The 26,768-nt window shown below is 47.4% G+C and overlaps 1 protein-coding gene across 27 annotated transcripts in view; it reads left to right on the top strand.

Annotated features, from left to right (window-relative positions):
• CAMTA1 (calmodulin binding transcription activator 1) overlaps positions 1–26,768 on the top strand; it is a 966,581-nt gene that overhangs the window by 292,245 nt on the left and 647,568 nt on the right. For 26 of the 27 annotated variants that reach the window (XM_035252890.3, XM_035252891.3, XM_035252892.3 and 23 more), the window contains one exon: positions 18,471–18,538. The exons of the other annotated variant lie outside the window; for it this stretch is intronic. In XM_035252890.3, coding sequence (XP_035108781.1) covers positions 18,471–18,538 — 68 coding nt within the window. The remainder of the gene's footprint in view (positions 1–18,470; positions 18,539–26,768) is intronic. 27 annotated transcript variants of the gene reach the window in all.

The raw sequence follows: 26,768 nt of genomic DNA on the forward strand, positions 1-26,768 counted from the left end.
AAGTGAAGCTGATGTTTCAATGGGGAGGGAGGGTTATCAAAAGATGCTGGCAGGGCAAGTAAAATTAAGAATTCTCCACTGGCTTTGGCAATGTGGATTTCTTTGATGATCTTGACTGCTGTGGTCTTGATGGAATAGTGGAGGTAAAAATTGGATCGGAGTGGGCTTGGCAGAGAATGGAAGGTGAGAACTTGAAGGCAGCCAGTATAAACACTGCAAAGGAAGTTAGCTTTGAAGGGGAGTATAAAGATGGAATAGTAACGTTACTTAAGTCTTAAAATTCCATTTCCTGATCTGTAAAATGGGGACACAGATGATACCTCTATCATAGGTATCTACTGGGATGATTAAATGAGATGTTGTTGGAACATGAGTTGGAAACTCAGTGCTCAACACATATTAAGGGCTTAAGAAGTTTGCCAGTGCCGAGTGCTGCCTGTCTGACTGAGGCGTGGCCAGGAGGGTCTGCCCTGGTGTTTCTGTATCCTGGGGATTTTTGAAGGTAATCTCTGTTACTCTGTCCTCCTGGGGTTAGAAGGAAATCAAAAGTTTGGGTAAATTCCCCATTTTTGGTGGTTGTGAAATGACAGAAAGATCAGAAAGTCAGAAAAACCACATTCCTGCTAAGTGGTGGTTTATCTGTGACTGTGCGAATGAAGCCCGCTGCTTCCCTCTTCCTGTATTCAGGTTTATTGCCTGCCTTGCAGAATGGCACGTTTCAAGATTAAAGCCATTTTGACTTTGAGTTACAGTCTTTGAAGTACAGGGTTTTTTTCCTAATTATAAAAACACATGCTAATTGTAGAAAAATAGGAAAATAGAAGAAAATGTGCAGAAAAGAAATTTATCTGAGGCCTCCTACCCAAATCAAACTGCTGTATATGTTTTAGGGAGTTTTCTTCCAATGCTTGTATGAACTCTTTAAAAATACCTTTGAGATAATACTGTTATAGAGTGTTGTATCTTGCTTTTTCTCCTCAACATTGTTATTGGAAGCATTAAATTCTTCATTAATTTTTTAATGGCTGGGTACCATGGAATCTTTACATTTTCCATCTCAACTTATATCCACGTGAAATGGTAGGAATAGTTAATCCTTTCATGGCATTCACTGGGTTCTGGGCCCTGTTTTAAGTACTTTACCTCAATTAGCTCATTTAATGCTCATAGCCACCTTCTTACATAGGAAAGATCATTATTTCCAGTTTACAGTTGAAGCCTTTAACATGAGTTAAAGCCCTATGTTGAGTGTGGGGACCAAGGATGAAGGGACAGACACCCTTAGCAGACAGTCTTGCCTCCCATGCAAGGCCTCTGTGAGCTGGCATGTGGTCATGTTCTTGAAACCCTGTGGAGCTGGAAGTAACTCTGGAGACATCCCACTTCAACTTTTCAGGAAAAAAGATCCCAACAGTTTTGGTAACTGTTAGTAAAGACAACAACAACCTATTCCTATCTTTCCCCTCACAATCTCTTGGTGGTTGTCATTCTCTCTTTATTTGTTTCTCTTGATTTATATCTTGTATTCTCTGCTACCACTGCCTCTTGGTCAAAACATTGGTTGTAATTCCTACAGAAAGGGTCAGAAGTCTTCAGTGTCCAGGGGTGGAAAGAAAAAACGGTGCCATAGCGCAGTGATTTGCCAAAACTATGTCTGTAACAAGTCGCCAGAAATGTATTTTATGTTATGACCCAGAACACATATATGTATATTCATTTATGATGATGGTATCTGAACAGAAGTTTCAGGAAACAATGTTACCTGTGGCGAACTCTGATATTTTCCACTCCACTCCATTCTATTTGATTAAAACAATGCCAAGTTCTACCTTAAACTGATTTCAGGACTCACTGGTTACGACAAATTGCAGCAGTAAAATTGCTGCCCTGGACCACAGTGTTAGCTCAGGACCAAGGACAGCAGCCCACTTCTCCCTTCCGGGAAGTCTTCCTGTTCTCTGCTTTCCCTGCTGTCACATTTTGGTTCCTTGTTCTGACTTCCCCAGCCTGTGTTGATCTGGCTCTTCTTTGATTTCCCATGGTGCACTTTCCATCACAGTGATTTTCTTTTTGAGACGGAATCTTGCTGTGTCACCCAGGCTGGAGTGCAGTGCTATTTCGGCTCACTGAAACCTCCACCTCCCAGGTTCAAGCAATTCTTGTGTCTCAGCCTCCCGAGTAGTTAGGATTACAGCTGCCATCACCACACCAAGCTAATTTTTGTATTTTTAATTGAGACAGCATTTTGCCATGTTGGCCAGGCTGGTCTCGAACTTCTAACCTCAGGTGATCCACTCACCTCGGCCTCCCAAAGTGCTGGGATTACAGGTGTGAGCCACCACATCTGGCCTGATAGCAGTGATTTTAGACCCTAAGTTAGGTGCCTGGTCTTCCTAGATCATAAGCTTGGAGAGAAGACCTAGGTTTTCACCATGGCTTATATTCCCTTTAAGGCTTGACCCAGATCTCCAAGGAATCAGTGGAACTTCAAAGACAAGGATAAGGGTGTTGCTTCAGGGTTCCTCCCCTGGGAGTGTGTCTGGCTGCAGGTCTGCTGGGACTGACTTTGCAGACTGTCATCGCATGGGACAAGAAGGGCCTCCCTTCATCGGAACCTCTTTCTTTTTTACATGACTAGAAAAACATTGAGTCCTCTTCTCTTGATATTGCTCCATTGTAACCCTTTCAAAAGCAAGCTCCCTTTTTATAGCTTTGACATTATGTGCATCACCGCATCACAAGGTTTTCGGGAAGATATATTTGACTGTGCTTTTTCCCTGCAGCCCATGCTGCTCTTCAGGTGTCACAATATGAGCTTTCACACTCCTTATCTTTCATCTTACTCCTTGATAACCTCAAGGAGCAAAGGAAGAGGAATAAGACATCTCTTCTTTTCTTCCTAATAAAATCTGAGATTCTAAGGATAGGGCCCATCTGGTCAAAAGGAAGACTGATATAGATTTATCAATGGTCAGGTTTTTTTTTTGACACATCCACCATTTTTAGTTTGAACTAAGTCTGCACGTGTTCCTAGGCTCATGTCTTTGGGAAGGGGGCACTGGCGTGATTGATTAATAATATCTGAGTGTTGGAGCCCAGTCCCTTTCTGCTTTCCCAAAGGGACCCTTGCCGTGATAGCACAGCGGTGGGCCTTCTGAGTCGTGTGTCAGCCAGGAGGCCTGTGTTCATGCATATGTTAAGGTCTTCTGAGACCAGACTTCACTCCTCTTCAAAGCAGGGTGGAACAATTACCTCTGTAAAATTCATGGATTCTCCTCCTGTTTACTCTTGAGTTCCAGAAGCTCAAAGCTTGGGTGCTCGTTTGTCATGTGGGATTCATGATCACAGGTGTTAGCAAATAGAGGTGGTGACTAATCTGAACTTGTCTTATGAAGGCGGGTTATGAAATCCAAACACTATTGAAATCCAAACACCTTTCATCTATTAATGGCCACCAGTGGCCTATAATCAAGTCACACTCTGTTAGCTACACAATTAACTTGTTTGTTTGAAGTGTGAATTAAGGATTTGAGGCATTTGCTAATGAATCTTACTTGCTCCCTACTTTGGCTGAAATCCCTGTGTTTTCCAAATGCAGGCAGTTCGGGAATTTAAGGAAAGATTTTTTTGGACCCTATTTTCCCTCCTATGTGAAAGAAGCTTCTGTTTTGCGTTTGCACATATGGAAAGAAGCAGGCTCTCACACCCTCCTTCCCCACTGGACTCTGTCTTGATTTCATTCTCAGTTTTGTAACTTGTGGAAAGTGCCTCCGCTTGCAGCAGTTCTAATGGCTCTCTCTGCTTGAGTGTTGTACCCCTTCTATGGGAGCAGAGGGGAGTGGTGGAGTCTCCCCCTTTGCCAGCCTCCTTTGATTCTCTCTTTGTTTGTGACTCTCCTCTGGAACGAGTTTCTTTTGTAGATAATGGGATTCCATTATGGGGTGTTAGGGCTTCTCTGGAGCTGTCGGCTGCGAGGGAAGATAGGAGGTTTTGATCAATGGTTTCTGCTTGTATCTTGGATGTGTTAATTTTAAGATGGCTTGCTTCTGTTTTTATTAGTTTTGTTGGATTTGTGTTGGGGGAAGGGTTAGGATGAGTGTTGGTGTTTGTTCTGCAAGGAAACACAGTTGCTCGGGGTTAGGTGGCTCTGCTGTACTTGGAGGCTGGAAGCGCCTGGAGCGAGGCAAAATGCCCACTTCTGCTCTGTCCCTGTAGGCACCAGAGCTGCTGTCTGCTACCATCAAAGCTTTTTCTGACTTCTTTGAGTGACTTACGACCCATTTCCAAAGGGCTGTATTGGTTAATGTTCTAAAGCAGAGGTGTTAGTGGAGCTTTTCAGCATTGTGGGTGGGGTTATTTATGGGTGGAAAGCGCGCGCCTGCACACACACACACACACACACACACACACACACACACACATAAATTCATGATTTATTTAGCCATGGATTCAGAATTTATCTCAAAGGGACGTGGCTACACAAGGACCAAGTGGATGCAGCATATTTTTACATAGCTTATCCCTTGTCCTTAGTTCTTAATGGGAGTTGGCAGTGTGTGGCTGTCAGTGACACTTTCTATGCACATAGAATCCTGCCAAGGTTGAAGAAGAAGCCAAATTTTTGCAACACTACTTCTGTTTTATATTCAGGTTTATATCACTGTTCTGGAAGGACTCATAACAACAATCTGTGCTCTTTTAGGCTCTTCTGATTCTTGAACTGAACCTTCAGATCAGCAAATCTACATCTTCATCTGGGGGTAGAGGTGAAGGGGGGTGGGTATTAAAGAAGGCAGAAGCAGTATTGAGTAGTCTTCAAACACTATCTGTCCCTCTCACTTTTTGGTATTTGAGAAAGTCTCTATCCCCATAGGCTTATGATAGCCTATCCCGGAGACAACAATGGCACCCTCAAAGTTTTAACCCTGTTTTTTTAGGCTGGCTACATCATTCATCCAAAGATTGCTGACCTCTCAAAGAATAAAATAAAAGTCTAAAAACTTATGATGAGACTTTTGCTACTGGCTGTGATGGGAAAACTAGGACTAGATTCATCCTCTTGCTACAAGTATAAAACTGGATAAAACCTGTGAAATAAATATTTTCAGTTATTGGATGATAGAGTAGGACTGTGGTTTCTAAGAGAAGACTGTAGACCCTACAGTCACTTTGTATTTCTGCCTGGAGGCATTTCAAGACTGTGTCTTCAGGGAGGTATTCCAAGAAGAGTACAGTGACCTTGTTGAGCTGAGGAGACAGATATCAGACTTTGGAGAGGCTGATCTATCTAGAATTTGTAGGGCAGAATATTTTACAGGAGAAGGTCTAGCAGATAAAGCGCTCTAGAAATGTATATGGCTCCCCCGCAATGTTCTGTTGAATACTAAACCATTGATGTGTGAGGTGAAACTCCACAAAACTGGACAAAATGCACATAGGGGCTATAGCATTTACAGAGCTCATGCAAGACTTGGAGGTATTTGCCTTCTGACCAGCGAGATCAGAGAGCTGTCCTTGAATATTTGGGACATTCAGTAGAGACTCCAGAAGGAAGAAACAATAATCACAGGATAAAAACATTTCTGGAGTAAAGAGTGCCATAGACCTACCTTTATGAAGGTTAAAAATAAGCCTTGAGAGGGTCAGGCTGATCCACAAGTAACCTAAATGCCTGCCAGAGTAAAGCCTAATGCTCTTTATTTAAAGATACAATTGCTGACAGTGTTCCAAACTTGAGAAAAACTGTAAACTCACTGATCTGAGAAGCTCAACACACCCCAAGCAAGGTAAATACAAAGAAAACTGCAGAATGGCACACATATTATAATAACATTTATTCAAATTAGTGATAAAAAACACAATCTTTTCTTTCCTTTTTTTTGTGACAGAGTCTCACTCTGTCATGTCATCCAGGCTGTAGTGCAGTGGTGCGATCTTGGCTCACCGCAACCTCCACCTCCCAGGTTCAAAGATTCTTGTGCCTCAGTCTCCCAAGTAGCTGGAATTACAGGCACACATCATCACGCCTGGCTAATTTTTTTACTTTTAGTAGAGATGGGGTTTTGTCATGCTGGCCAGGTTGGTCTTGAACTCCTGACCTCAAGTGATCCTCCCGCCTTGGCCTCCCAAAGTGCTGGAATTACAGGCATGAGCCACCATGCCCAGCAAGAAAATAATCCTAAAGTCAGGTAGAGGAGGGGAAAAAGACAAATTACAGAGGTCAAAGATAAGAATTTCTGCAGACTTCTCATTGGAAATAATGCAAACTAGAAGACAGTGGAATTGGATCTCTTGAGTGCTGAAAGGGGGAAGAATCTGTCATTCTAGAATTCTGTATTGAGTAAATTATCCTTACATGGTCCTGGAAATGTTTTACATCTTGAATATGGTGATAGATACATAATGTATTTGTTGTTAACATCTACTGGAGTGTACATTTAAAAGGGGATATGTCTTATTGTGTGTAAATTATACCTCAGTGATGCTAAAAATAGGTTTTAACCCCTGAAATATGGGATAACATTATTGTAGTAAAGTAATACATGTAGATTCGTGGTCAGCATTTGAGGAAACTGAGGCACAGACATATCAAGTGACTTCCCCCAAATCATACAGCCAAAGGGAGGTGGAGCAACTTTTTCTATTCTAAAAGAAATGCTTCTTCTCTCTCAAAATAGGTAGATTCAGGTTTTCTCAGAAACTAAAGGGTAGGACATCCATTCCTCCAGTGACTTTCAGACTATGGTCTGGCTGGCATCTAGGAAACTTGCTATAAAGGCCTCACTGGGGCAATTTGATATTCCCTCTCAAATACATGCTGCTTCTCTTTCAGGTATTTTTTCATTCTCCCTCTACTTTTTAGCGTGTTTTCTAGGATTACACATCAGTGAGATTTAGACATCCCCAGCACTGTGGATTAATTATTATTATTCTTTATTTTTGAGATGGAGTTTCGCTCTGTCGCCCATGCTGGAGTGCAATGGCATGATCTCAGCTCACTGCAGCCTCCGCCTCCCAGGTTCAAGTGATTCTCCTACCTGAGCCCTATGAGTATCTGGGATTACAGGCATGCATCACCATCATGCCTGGATAATTTTTGTGTTTTTAACAGAGGTGGGTTTTCACCATGTTGGCCAGGCTGGTGGATTATTCTTATACCTGTCAGGATCCTAGCAGGAGACAGAAGCCATGTTTGGTTATTTAAACAGAAAATTTAATACATAACGACTTTCTAGCTAGTATAATGTAGCCGATTACTCGTAGAGATGAAAGAGAATTCTAAGTGTTTCCAGAATATCAGGGGCAAAGCAGCAGCTGCTGTCTCTAGGCTGAGGAAAAGTAGACAGCAAATAAAATAAGGACCAGAAGGCCCTCCCTGACGTTGGCTGAAATTCAAACCTCTTCAAAGAGTGTATGGCTACCAAAGGAACACACTGCCCGCACAGGGCCTGGGCCGGGAGTGGTCTGTAGGAGTGGCTAATTGTCCCTGGAGGACGTCAACCAGAACGGAAGCTGGTCTAAAGCAGCCTGCCAGTGGAGGGATTGTGTCCTGAGGGTGTAGCTGAAGCTCATTTGCATGGCCACTGGACTCCACTCTGAATAATAGTGATGATTATAATAATGACGGTGATGGTAAGAGGTCCGCAAGGGATGTGTCATTGCCACTATCATCTTGCAAGTTTGTGTCATTTGCTGCCTATTGACGAAGCTTAACATTCTACTATGCCAGCAAAGGAGACACGTTTGCGGGGTCCAGCTTCAGTATCACAAAGAGGGACCAGGAAGGGTGAAAATAGAACTCAGAGATAATAAATTGATGAGTAGAACAATATCAAAATAGAAATTGTGGCAACCTTGGGTCTGGCTTCATCAGCACATGTCACTGTATTAAGGGGCAGTGAGTGTTCTGGTTAAAACTGCACTGTTCTAAAATCTGTTTCTTTCTGGGTTGCCTATATTGGTTCATGGTCTTACAATCCACTCAGTTTCCAATGCCATAAATACTGGAGTAGGAGCTCCACGGCCAAGGGCCTACAAATCCAAGCTGGCCATGACAGTGAGGAAAGCCGGCGGGTTGAGGTGGTGGTCCTTTGAGCACTCAGGCCCATCCAAATGGACAGCAGCTTCTCAGCGCCAAGCAGTGGATGCTGTGCAGTGTGCAGGCCTGGGGTTGCCAGGCCTCATTTTTCAAGAGAAGCTGGAAATCCCTGACCCTCAGTCTTTAGGCAGATAAGCCAAATGCCAAGAAGACTGTGTGGACCAGGCAGGCACATCTCTGGGTAGAGTCAGTCCCTGGGCTGCCAGTTTGTGACCTTTGCTTCGAGGTGTCCTCACTACCTCACTGCCCCTCCTTTCCCCAGCCAATTGGTTTTCAAGCCCCATTTATTTCGCTTTTGAAAACTTTCAGCTCTGTCCCATTTTCCCCACCCCCACGGCCTTAGTGCAGGGTCCTATGGCTTCTATCCTGGGCTGTAATCATAATCTCCAATCACCGGCCTCTTCTCTGCCAACCCACCACCAGAGTAATGTTTCTAAAAAGCACAGCTAGCCAGACACGGTGGTTCACGCCTGTAACACCAGCACTTTGGGAGGCCAAGGTGGGCGGATCACTTGAGGTCAGGAGTTCGAGACCAGCCTGACAAACATGGTGAAACCCTGTCTCTACTAAAAATACAAAAATTAGCTGGGCATTGTGGTAGGCCCTTGTAATCCCAGGTACTCAGGAAGCTGAAGCAGGAGAATCTCTTGAACCCGGGAGGCAGAGGTTGCAATGAGCCAAGATCGTGCCACTGCACTCCAGCCTGGGTGACAGAGCGAGACTGCATCTTGAAATAAGTAGACAGACAGACAGACATATAGATAGCACAGCTCTTTATGTGTCTCCCATCTGCTTAAGATCCTTCCCCTGGTTCTTACGGATAAAACCCCATTGCCTGGCATTTTATTCCTCCACAGTCTGGGGCCTCTCTCTCCTTCTGGCTTTGAGTTCTGCCCTTCTTTTCCTTGTTCTGTGAACTCTCATTACTTTATATTGCTCAGATTTCCCTGAACACATTTGCTGCTCCCATTTTCCTGCTTTCCCTTATGCTCTTTCCCTTCCCTGATACCTTGACCACTTGTCTGCTGGGCAACCTCCTACTCACTTTTCAAAACCCTGCTGAAATGTTAGCTCCTTGGCACAACGCTTCCTTCTCTTCTCAGTCTGGACACATCATCCGTGCTGCCAATTTGGCACTCTTTGTCTGTTATCTTGACATGGTAGCCCTGGATCCTGCACCTTTATCTGTCTTCCCAGCTGTATTTCCAAGGGCCATTACTCATGTGTCTTTGTACTGTTAGGGCCTTGCATAGTGCCTGGCATATTGTAGGTGCTCAATAATTCATCAAATGAGTGAACCAATGTGTAGATAAATGAATGAAAGACCGGGTGAATTGCTTCTTTACAGACTCTGGCTGTGGATGTTTCTATGGTGGCTCATTGTTTCTTCACTTATTGGTAATTTGATGGTCATAAGAATGCTTTACTATGACTAAATAACAGACAGCCAGTGGGCCAGGCTTCATTTCAGAAGCCCAGGCTGTTAGGAATGTATTCTGAATTGCTAGTTACCATTTTGTAGACAGTCTTCCAGACACCTTACAGTCTTAACCACTGCTGTTCTCTTAACTTGTCAGCGTAGAGCTGTGTTGCATTCCACACAAATGAAAAAATATAGACCATTATTCTATATGCTAGCTGTTGATCGCCAGAGCTGGTCATTTTGAAAGCAAGATTGGGGGTGTCGGTTTTGACTTGTGGGTGGGGATTCAGGGCATCCTGTGCAGGGTGTGGGCTTGGCCAGCTGGGTGCTTGGGAAGTTCATCGGTGGACAGGGACAGGAGTGCTCACAGGGAGCCATGTCCTGTGGGACGTGGGCTGGATTGTTCGTCATGAAAGAGGGCCCGCCAGCTCCATGCATGGCTGCCCTGGAGAAAGCTGCTGGATCATACCACTGGGAGAGGGCAGGGCCTGGTTATTTATTTATTTAAATTAAGGCCAATTATTTTTCGTCAAGTGCAGGGAGTGGTGGATTCTGGGAAAACTTGCTTTCACTGTAAACATGTTGGTTAGAAGTCATTAATATGACATTCACACATCCCTAATAAAGTACATAACACAGAGATCTGGCACCATTGAAATACCCCGAGGACATTAAGTATGAGTCTTAAAACCGAGAGGATTGGAAACAAGATATTTTTACTTCTCGTTTGGGAATAGTGTGATTGCATTTTGTGGCTCTAGCAGATGCTGGGGCCAGCTGCTAGGGGAGCCTTAGCTTTTTTTCCCCTTTTCCCCCCTGTCAGCTTTGGTACCTTGCAGATAAAACCCTTGTGCAGAACTCTCATAAAAACCAAACTTTAAGAAATTATACTTTGAAAATCCATGTTTGTGTGCAAAATATATCAGAGATTGTATAGACTATAGAGATATTTTTATTACTTGAACTCGGGAGATATTTACATAAACACATATATATACACACACACACTTGTTTGTTTAACTCATTACAGTGAGCACTAAAGACCTTCCTCGCTCCCTGACATTGAACCTGTATCTTGAAGACAGATGGAGGCCAGATTGACTGAGAAACCTGGGTGGGACCCTCTGCTTGCTCTAAGGGCCTCTCCACGGGATGTTGTGGGAGGGGAGACTGATCTCTCTGGGCTGGGGTTCTATGAGGTTGAGACAAAACAGCCTGCAGTGGAGAGCTCCTTCTGGGGAGGGAGTGGGGGCAGCAGAGAGAGCTGGGGCTGAGAGGTGGAGGTGAATCCAGTCGCTCTGAGAGGATGGCAGCCTCCCCACACACTGGAGGGGACATAGCTCATCACCTCAGAGATGGACTGAAGGGACACCTGCTCTCCTTGGAAGTGTGTGCTGTGAAACAGCTTCCTCCGCACATGGGCCTCTAGGTCAGCCCCTGGGGACACAGAGGGCACAGCGGGGTGGCCGCCGTTGGCTTCAGAAGGCATAAGTGTTTGTGGGTCCCTATGACATCTGCATGTAGAGCTGGTCATCCAATATGGCAGCCACAAGTGGCATTGAGCCCCTGAGATACGGCTGAGCCAAGCTAGAGAGGCTGGCTGTCCATGGATAACACACAGGGCCTCAGTAGGGAAAAGAGTATGAGATGGCACATGATTACTTTTTAAAAATTAATAAAATCATACTCTCTTGGATACATTGGGTTAAAGTATAAAATATTAAAATATCTTATCTTTTATCTTCTAAAAATGTAGCTTCTGGAAATTTTATTATTTTTATATTTTGCATTACATTCTGGGATACATGTGCAGAATGTGCAGGTTTGTTACATAGGTATACACGTGCCATGGTGGCTTGCTGTGCCCATCAACCTGTCATCTAGGTTTTAAGCGCCATGTGCATTAGTGATTGTGTCTAGAAATTTTAATATGACACACGTGCCTTGCGTGTGGCTCAGGTTCTGTTTCCATTGGACGGTGCAGCTCTGGCACTTACAGGTTGGCCAAGAGCTACCTCCTAAATGAGGTGCACTTGGAGGAACGGTGCAGTGTGACCTCTCACTCAGGACCCGAGCCTCAATGGCAACTGCACCTTTGTCTGTGCACGCACTCCCCCCACCCATCTCCGGGGAGGCTTAGGCATGGGCTCTTGGGGTGACATCCTTTAGAAGAGACCTTTGCAGTCTCTGCTGTGTCAGCAGTCATCTTTGGGCACAGGAGCCATGCAGCGCTCCACAGTGACAGACGGACCAAGATGCAGACCCTCCCTGAATACTGAAAAACCAGGAGGGGAGAACAACCACCCACATAGACCTAGCAAGAGAAAGCCGGAGTGGTGCAGCCATTGCCGAGAAAGTTCCAGAAGCTACATTGCAATGTGGAGGGACACAGCAAGGGGGACTCCCCTGAGGGGCTGGATGATGAACAGGGCCTGACAGGTTATGTGGGCAGAGTTGGCACATGGGCGCTGAGGCATGAAGTATGGGAGCCGGGTCTGCACGGCGATGTGTGCTCACCTGCCAGCCCCGTGGGGCAGCCTGTGCCGGGACCCTCCAGCCCTGCTGGCTCCTGCTGGTACCCTGCTGGCTGGCCCCTGACATGGGCTTTGCAGTCCTCCCTCAGAGCCCATCAGCTCTGAGTGACCCACATGCCTCTGCATGGCGGAGGTGGATGCATGGCAGCACGGTGTGTGAGCAGGCAGTGACACCAGGCGCAGCGTTGCGGCCCCCAGCCCTGCCTAGGCCTCCCTTCCTGATGTGTCTTGCTGGGAGCCTTGGGTGCCTGGTCTGCAGGCACCAAACTGTATTTGTGGAGCAGACACAGAGGGGCCTGTCTGGGGCCCTGCTAGTTTGTTCTCCTGAGCCCCCGCAACACACAGACATCGCACCTTGGCGGCACTTTTTCCATTTGAACGTCCAAAGGACAAACTAAACATTTAAAATCTGCAAGCTGGACAGTCTTTGCTTTGGAGCCTGTGGCGAATTTCTTCATCTTGACGGTCAAGTCATTCTTCTCAGCATCGATGTGTGTTTAGGATCTGGGAGGAGGAGGAAGCTAAGGGAGCCAGGGCGCAGGGGAAGCCACCAGGCACGTGCGCGTGGTCCTTTGGGCTCAGGGGCTGTTTGTATAGGTGGGTGGGCTCCCATTTCCTTCATCTCAGTGCCACATCTGGCCGGGTGTCTATGCCTCTTCCTTCTTCTCCTTTTTATTGTGGTAAAAGACACATAACATACAATTCACTATGAGTGGCCATTGGTACATTCACAAGGTTATGCAGCCATCTAGCTCCAGACATTTTCACCAGCCCAAAAGGAAACCCTACACCCATTAGCAGTTGCTCCCCATCGCCCTCTTGCCCTGACCCTTGGCAACCACGAATCTGCATGTCGTCTCTATGGATTTGCCTATTCTAGATGTTTCATGTAAGTGGCGCCATGCAATACAGGGCCTTCTGTGCTTGGCCTCTCTCACTTAACATCCTGTTTTCAGCATTCATCCATGTAGTAGCAGGTGTCAGAACCTCCTTCCTTTTTATGGCTGAATAACATGCCATTTTATGTCTATGTCCATTGATGCATTTGGTTTATCCATTCCTCTGTCTGCGGATACTTGGGGGACTTCTTGCTTCTGGCTACTGTGAGCGATGCTGCTGTGCATATGTGTGTCTGTGTTTTTCTTTGAGTTCCTGTTTTCACTTCCTTTGGCTGTGCTTTTGTCCAGCCTCCTATGAGTCTTTCAAGCCAGACTTGTGTTTGAGGGGCAGCAAGTGCGGGGGAAGGAACGCGCATGCCTTGCGAGTGTGGAGTCCTGGCGAGGCTCCACCATGAGCATGCTGAGCTTGGACATGTTCTTTCCTGTGTTGTGCCTCAGTTTTTTCCTCTGTTAAGATGAGATAGAGCAGACCTGTGTTTTCATCTGCCTTCCTTGGGGTCCTAGGTTTGTGGACCTCTGGGGGAAGAAAGACCAGGCTGGGTGCGATGGCTCATGCCAGTAATCCCAACGCTTTGGGAGGCCGAGGTGGGTGGATCACAAGGCCAGGAGTTCAAGACCAGCCTGGCCAACATGGGGAAACCCTGTCTTTACTAAAAAAAAAAAAAAAAAAGAGAGAGGCCAGACAGTGGAGCCAAAAACCCTTCTTTTCACAACTCCCTCCCCTCCTCTGTGGGAGCACCTCCAGCTCTGTGTTGCTTTTGCCTCTTCCTGTGATGCTTTAAGCCAAGGGTTCCATGGAGACAAGGAATTTGGCCTGTCACTGACATCGAGGCTCTCATGAGTTGAGCTAGGCTTTTGGGGCAGCAGTGAGCTTGATCCTGCTGGAAGGAGAGAATCCCATTGAAGGAGCTTCAGTCTGGACTCCTCCTGGTCCACAGAAGGGAGGTAGAGCTGGGCAATGATCCTGTGTCAGTGAGGAACAGGGAGCTGTCAGCCTGGGCTGGGGAAAATCCAGGTCTTCATACCAAGTTTTCTGTTTTTTCCCTCATTCAAGCACACTATGGCTGTCCTTTCTGAAACTCAGAGCAGTGGTGCAGAATGCGAGCCTGGGAGCCATTCTGCTGGGTTTGGGTTCTGGTTCTACAGGTGCTGGCATGTGACCTTAGACAAGTTATTTAACCACTCTGTGCTTCAGTTTCTGCACCTGTAAAATGGCCATGGTTCCTATTTCATAGTTTGTTATGAAGATTAAATGAGATGGTCCCTGTAAGTCCTAGAGCAGTGCCTCCACCGCCCTAGCACTGGTGACATTGATGGCAGCAATAACACAGATGGTGAAGTCCTTCTCCCCCCAGTGAATTTGGATGGCTCTTACATGGCTCCATGCCATTTGCACCTAATAAGTTATGTGGTTTTCATTCTTTGGCAAATCTCTCTAAATCAGTTCCTGAGCTTTTGCAAGGCAGGCTCACCTGTGGTCTGCCCATTTGATGAGGAGGTGGCCTGGGGAAGGGCCATGGGCTGGGAAGGCTGGGCAGCAGGGGCCTGGCATTAGATAGGTAACTTAGACATGCTCCATCCAGCTGGGTTCGTGCAGCAGCATGGGACAGTCCCTGGCGGGTGAGTCCAGCTTTAGGGCCCAGCCAACCTGAGCATAGCAGAGGTGGGAGCCTGGGCCTGGGGCATTCAGCTTCCTCGGAAAGGCAGCTCTCAGAGGGGCTCTCTGTGTGTGGGAGGTGTCCTGGATTGGGAGAAGCAAAATTTTCCTTTGGAGGGTGGAGGAGGGAGTGGCGGGTTCTCACAGGTAATTCCCACATCAGCGTGATTTCCTGGGCCTCTGCTTGCTTGACAGAAGCTCATTAGACATGAGGTGACCCCCTAAGTTTGGCCACAGAGGTGACCCCATAACAGCACTCACATTTACTATCGTGTTGACTTTGCCTATACCCATTGCTCAACTGTGAGCTCCTGAACGGCAGGCTTCATAGTGGTCTTGTTCCCTGCCTGGTAAACAGTAGATGCTCAGTAAGTGTTTGTAGAGTAAACGCAGAAGGCAGTAAGTGGTCCAGGCAATTTTTCCTTTTCAGAGGGCCATAGCAGTAGAAGCCCTGCCAGGTTGGGGTGAGTATTGCCTGAAGGAGGTCCATGAATCTTCTTTGGGTTTCCAGGGTTTTGGAACAAGTCACACGTCTAGAGGTGGTTGGGATACACTGTATCTCCCAACCCCTGGGCCACTAAGGGTCACTTCTCTTGGCATGGTCTTGGGAAGGGCCATGGATCAGGGGGTTCCAGCTGCACAGGCTAGTCCTCTGAATCCCAGATCACCTGAAGTTCAGGCAGATGAGCTGATGCACGTGACCAGTGGCTTAGTAAATCCACATACTGACTCCAGCCGTGGTCTGCACTGGTTTCGTGAAGCCAAACGGCAACCAGTCAACAAACCAACAACTCTGAACGGTCATTCTGATGATACCGTTCACGTCTGCAGGCATGGGCACGTGGTGGTGTCGGGGTGGTGGAGGTGACAGATGATGATCAATCCAGCAGTGGTGGCAGCCTCTGACTTGGACCATTTTGGTAGCTGTGACCTCATCAGGGGCTGCTAGACAGGTGGCTCTCACCACGTAGATCTTATAATGATTCATGACAGCTATTGTTTAAGGGCATGCTATCTGCCAGCCAGTGCATTTACAATTATCATTCCTTAGAACTGCCCCATGAGCTGATATTCTCCCAGTTTCATAGGAAACTCGTCTAGGCAGGTTAGGTAACGTGCTCAAGATGATACAGCTAATAAGAGGCCAAGCTGGTACCCAAAGCCAGGACACTGTTTGCTTCTAAGGCATGTGCTCTTAACTATGATACTATGCTGCGTTCCTACAGTGACATAGAATTAATTAAATAACTGAAAAATTGTATCCAGGAACTGCTGCGTTTTGCAGCTTTTAAGCTGTTGCATCAACTATCTTCAGTAACAGACACACACAACACACTCACTTCTGCATGTGTATTTACTTCTGCCATGCATGTTTTTCCTGCCCCCATCCCATTCCATCCATCTATCCATCCATCTATCTGTCTGTCCATCCATCCATCCATCCATCCATCCATTCATCAATCCATCTATCCATTCATCTCTCCATTCATCCATCTATCCATTCATCTCTCTATCCATCCATCCATCTATCCATCCATTCATCCATCCATCCATCTATCTATCCATTTATCCATTCACTCATTTATCCATCCATCCACTTATCCATCCATCTGTCCATCCATCCATCCACTTATCTATCCATCCATCCACTCATCTATGTATCCATCCATCCATTCATTCATCCATCCTTCCCTTTAGCCATCCACTCATCCATTAATCCATCCATCCATCCATCCATTTATCCATCTACTCATCTATCTATCCATCCATCTATCCATCCATCTATCCATCTGTCTGTCCATCTGTCCATCCATTTATCCATCTACTCATCTATGCATCCATCTATCCATTCATCCATCCATCCATCCATCCATTTATCCATCCACTCTTCTATGCATCCATCCATCTGTCCATCCATCTGTCTGACCATCTGTCTGTCCATCTATCCATCCATCCATCCATCTGTCCATCCGTTCATCCATCTGTCTGTCCATCTGTCCATCCATCATCCATCCATTTATCCATCCATCCATCCACTGATCCATCCATCCATCTGTCCATCTGTCCATCCATCCGTCTGTCCATCTGTCCATCCATCATCCATCCATCCATCCATCCATCCATCCATCCATCCATCCATCCATTCGTCCAGCCATCTGTCTAACAAACACTTACCAGGTGCTTCCTGTGTGCCCCAGGACACTGTTAAGTCCTGGGTATATGTCAGTGATGACGTATTCCTTATCTTTCTCATGCTCCAATGGGGGATGTTATCCAAGTAAACAAGCAATTAGAATGCAGAGTTATAAATCCTGCCCACTGGAGGAAGGTGCCGTGGCACCCGAGCAAGTAGGAGGAATGACTGACGCCACCATGAATAGTTAGGGGGGGCTAGCCAGAGGAAGGATCCATCTACATGAGACCTCAGGGAAAGATTTTTCTAAGGAGAGGAAATAAAACATGAAAAGGCTCAGGGATGAGAGAACAATGTGCTGGCTGATCAGCTGCTTATTTATGATTTCTTCAGCTGCAGTCAGCGATAGAAACTTGCACAGTGAAGCAACTCTATTTTTGCTATAGGCTTCTGCTTCCCAGGTTCTTTGTCAGGTCCAGGCTTCTGGACAGAGGTGGCTTGGCACTCTGTTCCCAATCACTGGCTGCCTTGTGGCAGTGGCCAGCTCCCATGGTGTGTGAGGCCTTGATTTCCATTTGGCCAGTGGCCTTTGGAAATTTTCTATTCTACATGGATATTTTCTACTCTCACCTGCTCTTCTTACTGGGTTTTGCTTCCTTCTCAAGGCCAAGTTTAGCATCTCTGGTCACAGGTGTCAACTCCATTATGTCCCAGATGAAAGAGGCTGCTCACCCCCAGGCAGAGGGGCTGCCACATTTTCAGGAGCCCTCTAGGAACCCTGGCTGCAGAGAGAGCTGAGTTGGAGGCCTCCCTTCTGCATTTTCTTGATAGTCAGGGCAGCAGCTCCGTGTCGTAGCATCACCAGGATCAAGGGAAATGTGTATTAGTCCAACCTTAATTTAACTTACAATCCCTGCCAATTTCATGTTAGCAGATCCTTTCGGAGTTGGAAGTAATGGCCCATATAATGCCTCGAGCTGGAGCAATGACTTATGTTGATGTCACTCACTGGCTTTTTATGGAAATTATTAATAAATCAGTAATTCTGTCTGCAGTGATGTTGTTGTGTTTATAAATATTTAATTTACCTTCAGGTGCCCACATTTTCTTCATCTCTACCTTAAACTCTGCTGACGTTGCTCTTCTTTTGGAAGCGCTGCTCACTAGATTGAAGTCATCAGTAGCGAGAAAGGTTAACTTATTTCTCCCCCCACTTCCTTTCTGGAATATGGCTTTATCGTGTCTTTTCTTTTTAATCTTTGTGTGATTTGGCTCAGGGCGTTGGGGATGAAGCTGAGAGAACACAATGTCTCTTGTGACAAAGATGACAGATTCGTCCAGCTTCAGAAAAGGATGAAACTTTTCAATGATGACCTTACATCATGGAGACCTGTTGTTGGCATGCATTTCTCCCTCCCTCAATTAATGACATTTAGAATCTGAAATGGTGTCTGATGTCTTCCTCCCACCGAGAAAGATTTTCATCCTTGCCACCGACTCATCTTTTGAGGCCCCGTGCTTTGATTATTACATATGGCAGGTAGAATGGAAAGGACTTAGACAATCAGAATAGACATGGAGTCCAAGTTGAGGGTTTCTCTAGCAGAGCTGGAGTTCCAGGCTCGCAAAGGAAAACAGCAGCTGGGAAACAGCAAAAACTTTCTTACCTCTCGGGATCCAACGTGAGCTAATTGTTGTTATTATCTTTTTATTCTTCTGTTTCAGGAAATTGCAGCTTATTTAATAACATTTGAGAAACACGAAGAATGGCTAACCACCTCCCCTAAGACAAGGTAATGTCCCAGATCTTGCAGTTTTTCAAATATGTACAGTAAGTGGATTGATTTGCATTGATTACCTGGTTTGGCCAGTCAATTCCTGGGCAGCAAGTTGAAAGTGCCCTGTTGTGCTGGATGGCGTTCGACATTGAGGTCTCATTCATTGACGTAAGACTGTGGCAGTGAATACCATCGGGTGGATTAAAAAGAGCGCAAGTGCCATCCGCCGGTTGGAACTTGTAACCTGACGGCTGGATCCTGCAGCCGGGTGCTTGGAAGTCTTCACAGGCAGGAGCCTCAGGGGAAGTTTATTTTGGGAATTTCACCTGCCACTAGTGTTCTCTAGAAATGAGCTTTTAAAAAGAGAAACCAGCTTAACTGCCCACTTTTATCTCAACGTGTCTTACAAACTGAAAGTCAAGTTATTCTTGATTGGTGGTAAAGAGATCCCCCCAAATCAGAAGCATTGGCTGAGCTCGCAGTTTATTGTGTAGTAAATGTCCTTGAACCTGCTAACTGCCTCAAACAGCCTCTCTCACTACTTGGGAATAGAGGGAATTGGCCAAAATAGAGCAGACCTGCGTTCCGCTGGCACCAGTGATGTTACCTTGTGTGAAGAATGGTGGCATTGGGACTTAGGGTTGATTTTAAAAGGCAGCCTCTTTTTGTCCTCCCCAACTTCAGGTTTTTATTTTTGGAATGTAACGTTCTAGAGCTTCGGAAATACATGGCCACTCTCTTCCAATTGCCACAATTTTTCTGTTAGCAGTGACAGGGCTCAGGTGTTTATTAGCTGGCGGGGTGGTAGCCGCAGTGTGGTTTACACAGGACACCTGGACTGCAGGCTTGAGCTGGAGTTGTGGAACGTCCTGTCGATTTCACATTGGGAAGCAGCCCCAGAGTCCCCAGGTTTGTTAGCTGGGACCAGGAAAGGGTTGGGTGTGTCCTCTGTGCCCATGGCCCATGGCCTTGACCTGTTCATCCTTCCTGAGTCATGGGAAAGGTTATCCTTAGGAATATTTATTTATTCTGGAAGATACTTAAAAATATCACATTATTAGGCTTGGATATTTACTGATTAGCATCTTTTAGATGAGGGCACAATCCTCCCCTTTGAAGGGGGCTCGAGGGTATTGCTGAAGGAAGATTTGATGTTGAGGTTCCCTTCCCCACGTGGCTCTGATTCCTTTACCTCCAGCCTTAGAGCAGGAGGAGAGTCCCTCTTCAGGAGTCCCCAGTGCCTCAGCCTGTGGGGACTGTGGTTTCTTTCCTTTGCTATAAAATCAAACAGTTGATATCAATCAGCTTTTGCTGTGATAATTCTGTGTAAGAAACACTCTGCAAGCTTAGTGACTTTAAACAACAAACCTTTATTATCTGCCTCATGGGTCTGTGGGCCGCCTGTGGCTTCGGGTTGAGGTCATGTCTGCTGCGTGCATCATTTTGCTCTGGGACCTAGGCTGAGAAAGCCCCCTCTGCCTGGGACATTTGCTTCTCCCAGAGGAGGGCAGAGGCTTACAAGCCCAAGGCAGCTGATGCAGGTGCAGTTAAAACTCCTGCTCAGATGTGGCATCATATGTCATGCCTGCTGATAAATCCACTGGCTGAAGCAAGTCCCCTGGCCAACTCCAGTACAAATGGGGCTGGGAAGGGCATCCTTTCAAAGAGTGGGGACAGAGGCGGGTGGTGGAGAGTGGATGAGAATACAACGCATTGTTTGGTGAATATGGCCGTGTCAGAAACTAGAGAGCCTGCCACGCTCATCTCCCCTTTCTTCTGTGCCATCTTCTTTGAGGGCATCATTCTCAAACTTGAGCAGGCATCAGAATCAGCTGGGGGCTCATTAAAGTGCAGGCCACGGGGCTCCACCCCCAGGTTTCTGATTCAGCAGGTGCAGTGATGGGGGGAGCTGAGCATTTGTTATTTCTAACAAGCTCTGAGGAAGTAGGATGCAGCTGGTCCGGGACTGCACTTTGAGGACCACTGGCCTAGTTTTCTGGGGGAGAAGGAGGCTCCTCTGATTTCTGCCTCTGCACCATTTCCTGACTCCCAGGGGTGGCTCTCATCTCAAGCAGCCACCAGCCTCTCCGTGCGCCCTTCACTCCCCACTGAAACACTCCTTGAATCTAAGTGGAAAGAGAAGAGCTCCTCCTTAGCCAGAGTGAGCTGCTCTGGAATGCGTCCCGGGCCAGACATCTGATTTCAGATATGCAGACTTGTGCCGGGTTTCAGCCACCCTTTGACGGCAGAACAGTAGAACATTCAAGGTGGGGGTTTTACCTGGAGGTTCGGCCTTTGGAATTTGGGTTACAGTTGAAATGGGATGTCACTCAGGGTCCTGCCTGACTCGCTTGACTTTCTGGGGTGTACACAGAGCCGAGAGACCCCACCCTGGCAGAAGAAGGAAGGTGGGTTTCAGATGTGGACAGATCTGGGTTTGAGCCCTGGCTCTGTCACTCAGTGGCCTTGTGACTGTGAAAAGGTCATCTTCGCTCCTTGAAAAGTTCTGCTTTTTCTTCTTCACATAGAAAATGGAGTCGATGTCGATCCTGTCCTTGCTGGGTCACGGTGAGGACTGAATGTAGTCATGTTTCTGATTCTGCTTTGCATGCCGTGCGGGTCTGTGTCCATGGATGAGGGTCTCTGTGCCTCTTATCTGCCGGGCAGTCCCCAGCCTGCTGGAGGCTTTGACTTCAGCAGGCATCTGCCAGGATCTCTCCAGGCTTTGGAAGGACGAATTTCTTTCCCAAAGGCGGAGGATGAAGATGGAAGGTTTCCTATTAGTATTATAATATCCACTCCGTGTTTACACTTGAAAGCTTTTTGTCCCAGGAGAAGGGAAACTTGCTGTGCTTGTTCAAGGACCTTCCTAAATTAGCTGTTGAGTTGGGTTTGGATCCCCCACCCCCACCCCATCTCTAGTATTGAAATTAATTGGTGCAGTTAACTGCTGAGTTCATACAAACTGGCCTCCTGGTATTAAGGAATTAATGACACCAATACTCTGCTGAACGAAAAGGCAATACAACTTCTGTTTGCTGCCGCCGCCGCCACTGCTAATTTCATTTTGGAAAATTAATAAAAATGAATTGCACCACTGACATTTATAGAGTTTCCTAATAAAATGATACATTGTTTGTGTGGAAGAATCCCTATTAAATTAATTGTTGTAATCAGTTCACATATAGATGTTGGTCTAGGAGCTGCAGAGGGGCCCCCTGCTTGTCTCTGTGGCCTGCTGCTGGCTGGGGGTTATAAATATAGTCCTTGCTCAGATACTGCCCTAATTACAGAGAAGGCCCCGGGAGCCCCAGCTCACCTGTTTAATAATGAGGTATGCTACACAGAGGCTCCCAGGGCTGGGGACCCCGGGGGCAGCCGTGGTATCGCAGAGGAGCTGAATGCTGAGTGTTCCAACAGCCCGTATTGTACTCTCAGCAGCTGGGAGCTCCGGTTTGAAAAATCATCCTGTGGGACGTCTTTATTTGGCACTTGCTGTGTGCTCAGTGTGATAATAATACCGTTTGGAGACCCCAGGGAAATTCACACTCCCCACCCTGCCAGGCGAATTGAGACTCTTGGAATGAAGAGTGTCCTCCCTCTGTCTAGAATGTTCTCTCAGCTCCTCCTGCAGGGCTCAACTGGGTGTCCCTTTCTCAGGGAAGTGTCCCTGACCATGTGATTTAAAGCCTCGCCCTGCCCCCACGCAGCCAGCCCCCTTCCCTCCTTTCTTGTTTTACGTTTCTCTGGAGCACCCTGTGTCTGTCACGATTGCCTTGCTTAATTTACGTATGCATTACCCGACCCACTCCAAAGTGTTAGCACCGAGAGGAGAGGGATTTTTAGTGGGGCTTGTTCATGGGGCACCCCTGGTGCCTAGAACAGTGTGGACACCTCCCAGACCCTCAAGAAATATCTGTGAAATGAACGAAAGTGATGTAGAAAGGTGACCCTGAGTGTTGTGAAGGAAGGGACCTGGGTTTTCTCCACTTCTGTTTTTCGGATATTTCTAGCCCCGGGATGGTCCGGTTGGGCCAGCACCGTGATCTTGGGCACCGCCCATGGGCCGGACGCTGTGCTTTGAAGCCCTCCCGGCAGCTCTGCCAGGTGTGGAGGGTGTGTGCCCTCCTGGGGCTGCTGGTGAGTCAGTGCTAGAACTGGCACGTGAACCCAGGATGATCTCACTGCAAAGCCCATAACCTTCACTTTTGTGCCTCTGCTCCCCAGAGTGCGTGTGGAGGTTCCCAGGGAGCTCATCAATAGCTCCTCTGTTCCTCTCCGCCTCTCACTGCCGTGAATTCCAAACCAAGAGAAGCGGGCTCCAGGCAAAGATTCTCTTTGTCAGTAAGTGTGGCTCACACTTGCCAGCCAGGAGGGCTTCCTACCCTGCCCCCAGCCCCTGAATTGGAGTTAGCCCCCCAGTCACAGGCAGTGTGGAAGGACTGCACATTACGGTGGGGGAGAAGGCTCCTGTCACCAGAGGGCAGCGAGCAGGGCTGAGCCCAGTCCAGGCAGGCGACTGTAAAACTGAGCAATCCCAATAATTTATTCCTCCTCCCCTGGGAAATAGGCAACCTTCCCTGGAAGCCAGGGACACACAAAGCTCAAGATCGAAGTAAGAGCATGTCCTTCCCAGGAATCCTGTTTATACCAGTTAGAAAGAGGCTGGAAAAAGCTGTTAATTATCTAATTAATTAATTAGATTGATATAGATAGCACCTCAACACTGAAGCACTAAGGGTCTAGTAATAGAATTTTCCTATAATGAACACTAAATGTTTTTTGGTCAATAAGCAATAAAACAGCCACGTAGAAGGAGGGGGTCTAGAAGGTAAGGAAGAGAAAAGTGCGCCTTGAGTTTCAAGCAGACTCCAGTGGCTCGGAGAGAGCTTCCACTCTCCTCCTGCTGATTTCTTGATCCCATCTGTCCATTGCAGCTTCAAGTGCCCCAGACCTTTCCCCGCCCTGATGGCGATGAACACCAAGCTGTGATCCTCTGCTCTTTCTTTGCACATTTTTCCTTCTGGGCTCCCAGGACTCCCCAGCTCTGTGGTCTGACTGTGAAGTCTCCGTGGGTCACTCCCCACATCTGACTCTGTCTCCCTGGCACCTGGACATCGAGTTACCATCTCCAGCTCGCCATCCTCCCCCCTCCCTCCCTGACCCCGACTCTGCTTTCCATCTTGTGACTTCCCTGGTTCTAGAAGAGCCGCCTCATGTTTGGGGACGCCAGGGTGTACACCTTGGACTCCAGGTGGCTTCTCTTTCTTCTTTGTCCCCTGCATCTCATTAGTCACCAACTCTGCCAGCATTTCCAACTTTAATTCACATCCTCATTTTCTTACGTTTCTCCCCAGGTTCGGCTGAGTCCTTACCTCCACTGTCAGGTGTGGAGTACTGAAATGTCTCCTACTAGGTTTTCCTCTCTAAGCAGAACTCCTCCTCATTGGTTTTCCTGATGTGTTCCTTTTTTTCCATCATTCTTCTACTTGAAAGCCCTAGAGACTTCCTGTGAGCTTCCAGCCCCTCCAGGGATGTCTTAAAGGTCACCCTTCTGTCTCAACGCACCCTTTTCAGTTTATTTTCCTTGACGTCCCACCTCCAAGTGCTGCTACAGTTGGGGAGCTGCTGGCTGCTTTCTGAACATCTTTCTTGTCCCCCACTTTGGCCTTCACTTGGCATTGACCTCACCTTGAATGCCCTCAAGTCCAATCCGGTCTGCCTGTTCCTTGGAGCCTTCCCCAAACTCACCAACTCAGGGCGAGCCCTTTTCCCTTCCTGCTCCCGTAGCTGCACGTGCTTTGTTGTCTGTTATTTGCCAATTCAGCCACCATGAGTAAGTCTTTCTTCCCTAGTGGGGTGGCATGTTCCCCAAGGACAGGGTCATGCCATCCCTTTTGTTTCTTATCAGCCTGTGTGCAGGGAGGCCATGGAGTCAATGGGGTAGAGTAGGCAGAAGGTGGACAGAGCGTGGACTCATTGCATGCCAGCAAGTTTGCCCAGGAGGGGGGAGTGCCAGTGCCCAGACCCTGCCATCCATGGGATTCTTTGTCCTAGACAGCCCTTGGGGTCCTGGTGTGGTATCAGCCTGTGAGCAGAGGCCTCTTCCTAGAGAGCTCGTGTTTTCAGGCCCCAGGCTTGTCCCGGTGCAGTGGGGGGCTGTCTTCGTTCAGCACCCCCGTAAGACCCCTGGGAGCAACCTGTTGGCCCCCTTTAAGGCGTCTGCTCCTCAGGACAGACAGTTACAGGACTTTTCTAAGGAAGCCCCCGATTCCTGGTAAAGTTGCTCAAGTGACCAGAATAGAATTGCAAAAATCATTTAAAAATTCCCAGATCTAGAAAGAAATACAATCCTGATACCTCTTGCAACCTGGATGAAGCTTGAGGACGTGACGCTCAGTGACGTAGGCCAGACACGAACGGACACACGTTGTGTGATCTGCTGCCTGCAGGATCTAGAATAGTCAGCTTTGGAGCTGGACAGTAAATAGTTTCCAAGGACTGGGGTGGATGGAGGGAGAAATGGGGAGTTAGTGTTTAATGGGTACAGTGTTTCAGTTGGGGACGATGGATGGTAGTGATGCTGGTGGCAGAGCAATGTGAATGTACTTTACACTCAACTTACACTTAAAAATGGTTAAAATGGTAAATTTTATGTTACATATATTTTGCCACAATTAAAAAAAAATTCCCTGGCCAGGTGCAGTGGCTCATACCTGTAATCCCAGCACTTTGGGAGGCTGAGGCAGGTGGATCATGAGGTCAGGAGACTGAGACCATCCTGGCCATGGTAAAACCCCATCTCTACTAAAATACAAAAAATTAGCAGGATGTGGTGGCATGTGCCTGTAGTCCCAGCTACTCAGAAGGCTAAGGCAGGGGAATCGCTTGAACCCAGGAGATGGAGGTTGCAGTGAGCCGAGGTCGAGCCATTGCACTGCAGCCTGGGTGACAGAGCAAGACTCCATCTCAAAAAGAAAAAAAAAATTCCAGAGTTGCTTCTGTAGCTCTTCTTAGGTATTCAGCTGGGCAGGATTGGAAGGGGTGGGGGAACTCTGTGTGTGTGTGTGTGCGTGTGTGTGTGTGTGTATGTGTGTGCATGCGTGTGTGTGCGTGCGGGCATGGGTTTTAGACTCAGCTCATTTTAGGACTCTGCACTTTGGAACTACTCAGGAAAAAGAAAACTGGGTCAGCAGTGGTTTCTGCACGGTAACCTTTGCATTATGCTGAGCTGAGGTCTCGCTTCAAATTAACACAGAGACAGTCATGTTAGGTGCATTTCAGCACTTGTGTAATGTATCCAGCAAATCCTTGGCCGAGGCCATCATTGGCCAAAGGGCAGCTATAGGGTGAGGGAGATGGTGGGTCCCATGTCTGTCAGAACTCCCAGGGAGCCCTCCTGCCTGAGGATTTCCTCGCAAGGCACCTGTCACATAGTTTTCATCTATTTCCGGGATGAGATGGGGAGTGAGCTGTGGCCTGTATCCTGATGGAGTGTCTGGCGCTGTCTCGACAGTGGGAGGGAAATCCCCAGCCTCTGCATGGAAATAGGTCTGCCCTGGATTCCAGTTATCTTTATCCTAGTTAATCTCAGAATACAAAATGTCAAAGCAGGGACAACCCACGGAGGCCACTTCCTCACATCCCTCCCCCCACCCCACACCATGTCCAGGAAGGTGGCCAAGGCAGGGGCACTGATGACCTATGGGGGGTGTCACACATGCTGGGCTCCTGATCAGAGGACATGCGAGCCTCATGTGGCCTCAGCCGACTTAGCCACTAGCACCAGCCCAGGGCTCATGTCTTAGCATGCTGAGGGTCAGCCTTCATCCCACCCCTCCTCACTTCTCGGGGCCAGGAGTGCAAGTCATAGGTGTTCTGGGGGAACCAAGAAGGAAGCATTGGTGTTGTGTCTGGTTCCTCCCTGGGTTAGACAGCTACCAACTTATAGCTCCTGCCCCCCACCATTTTTTTTTTTTTGATATGGAATCTCCCTGTCACCCAGGCTGGAGTGCAATGGTGTGATCTCTGCTCATGCAACCTCCACCTCCCAGGTTCAAGTGATTCTCCTGCCTCAGCCTCCTGAGTAGCTGAGATTACAGGTGCCCGCCAGCACACCCGGCTAATTTTTATATATTTAGTAGAGACGGGGTTTCACCCTGTTGGCCAGGCTGCTCTCGAACTTTTGACCTCAAGTGATCCACCTGCCTCGGCCTCCCAAAGTGGTGGGATTACAGGCGTGCAT

The sequence above is a fragment of the Callithrix jacchus genome, chromosome 7 (genome assembly GCF_049354715.1).
Source record: "Callithrix jacchus isolate 240 chromosome 7, calJac240_pri, whole genome shotgun sequence".
Taxonomy (NCBI): Eukaryota; Metazoa; Chordata; class Mammalia; order Primates; family Cebidae; genus Callithrix; species Callithrix jacchus.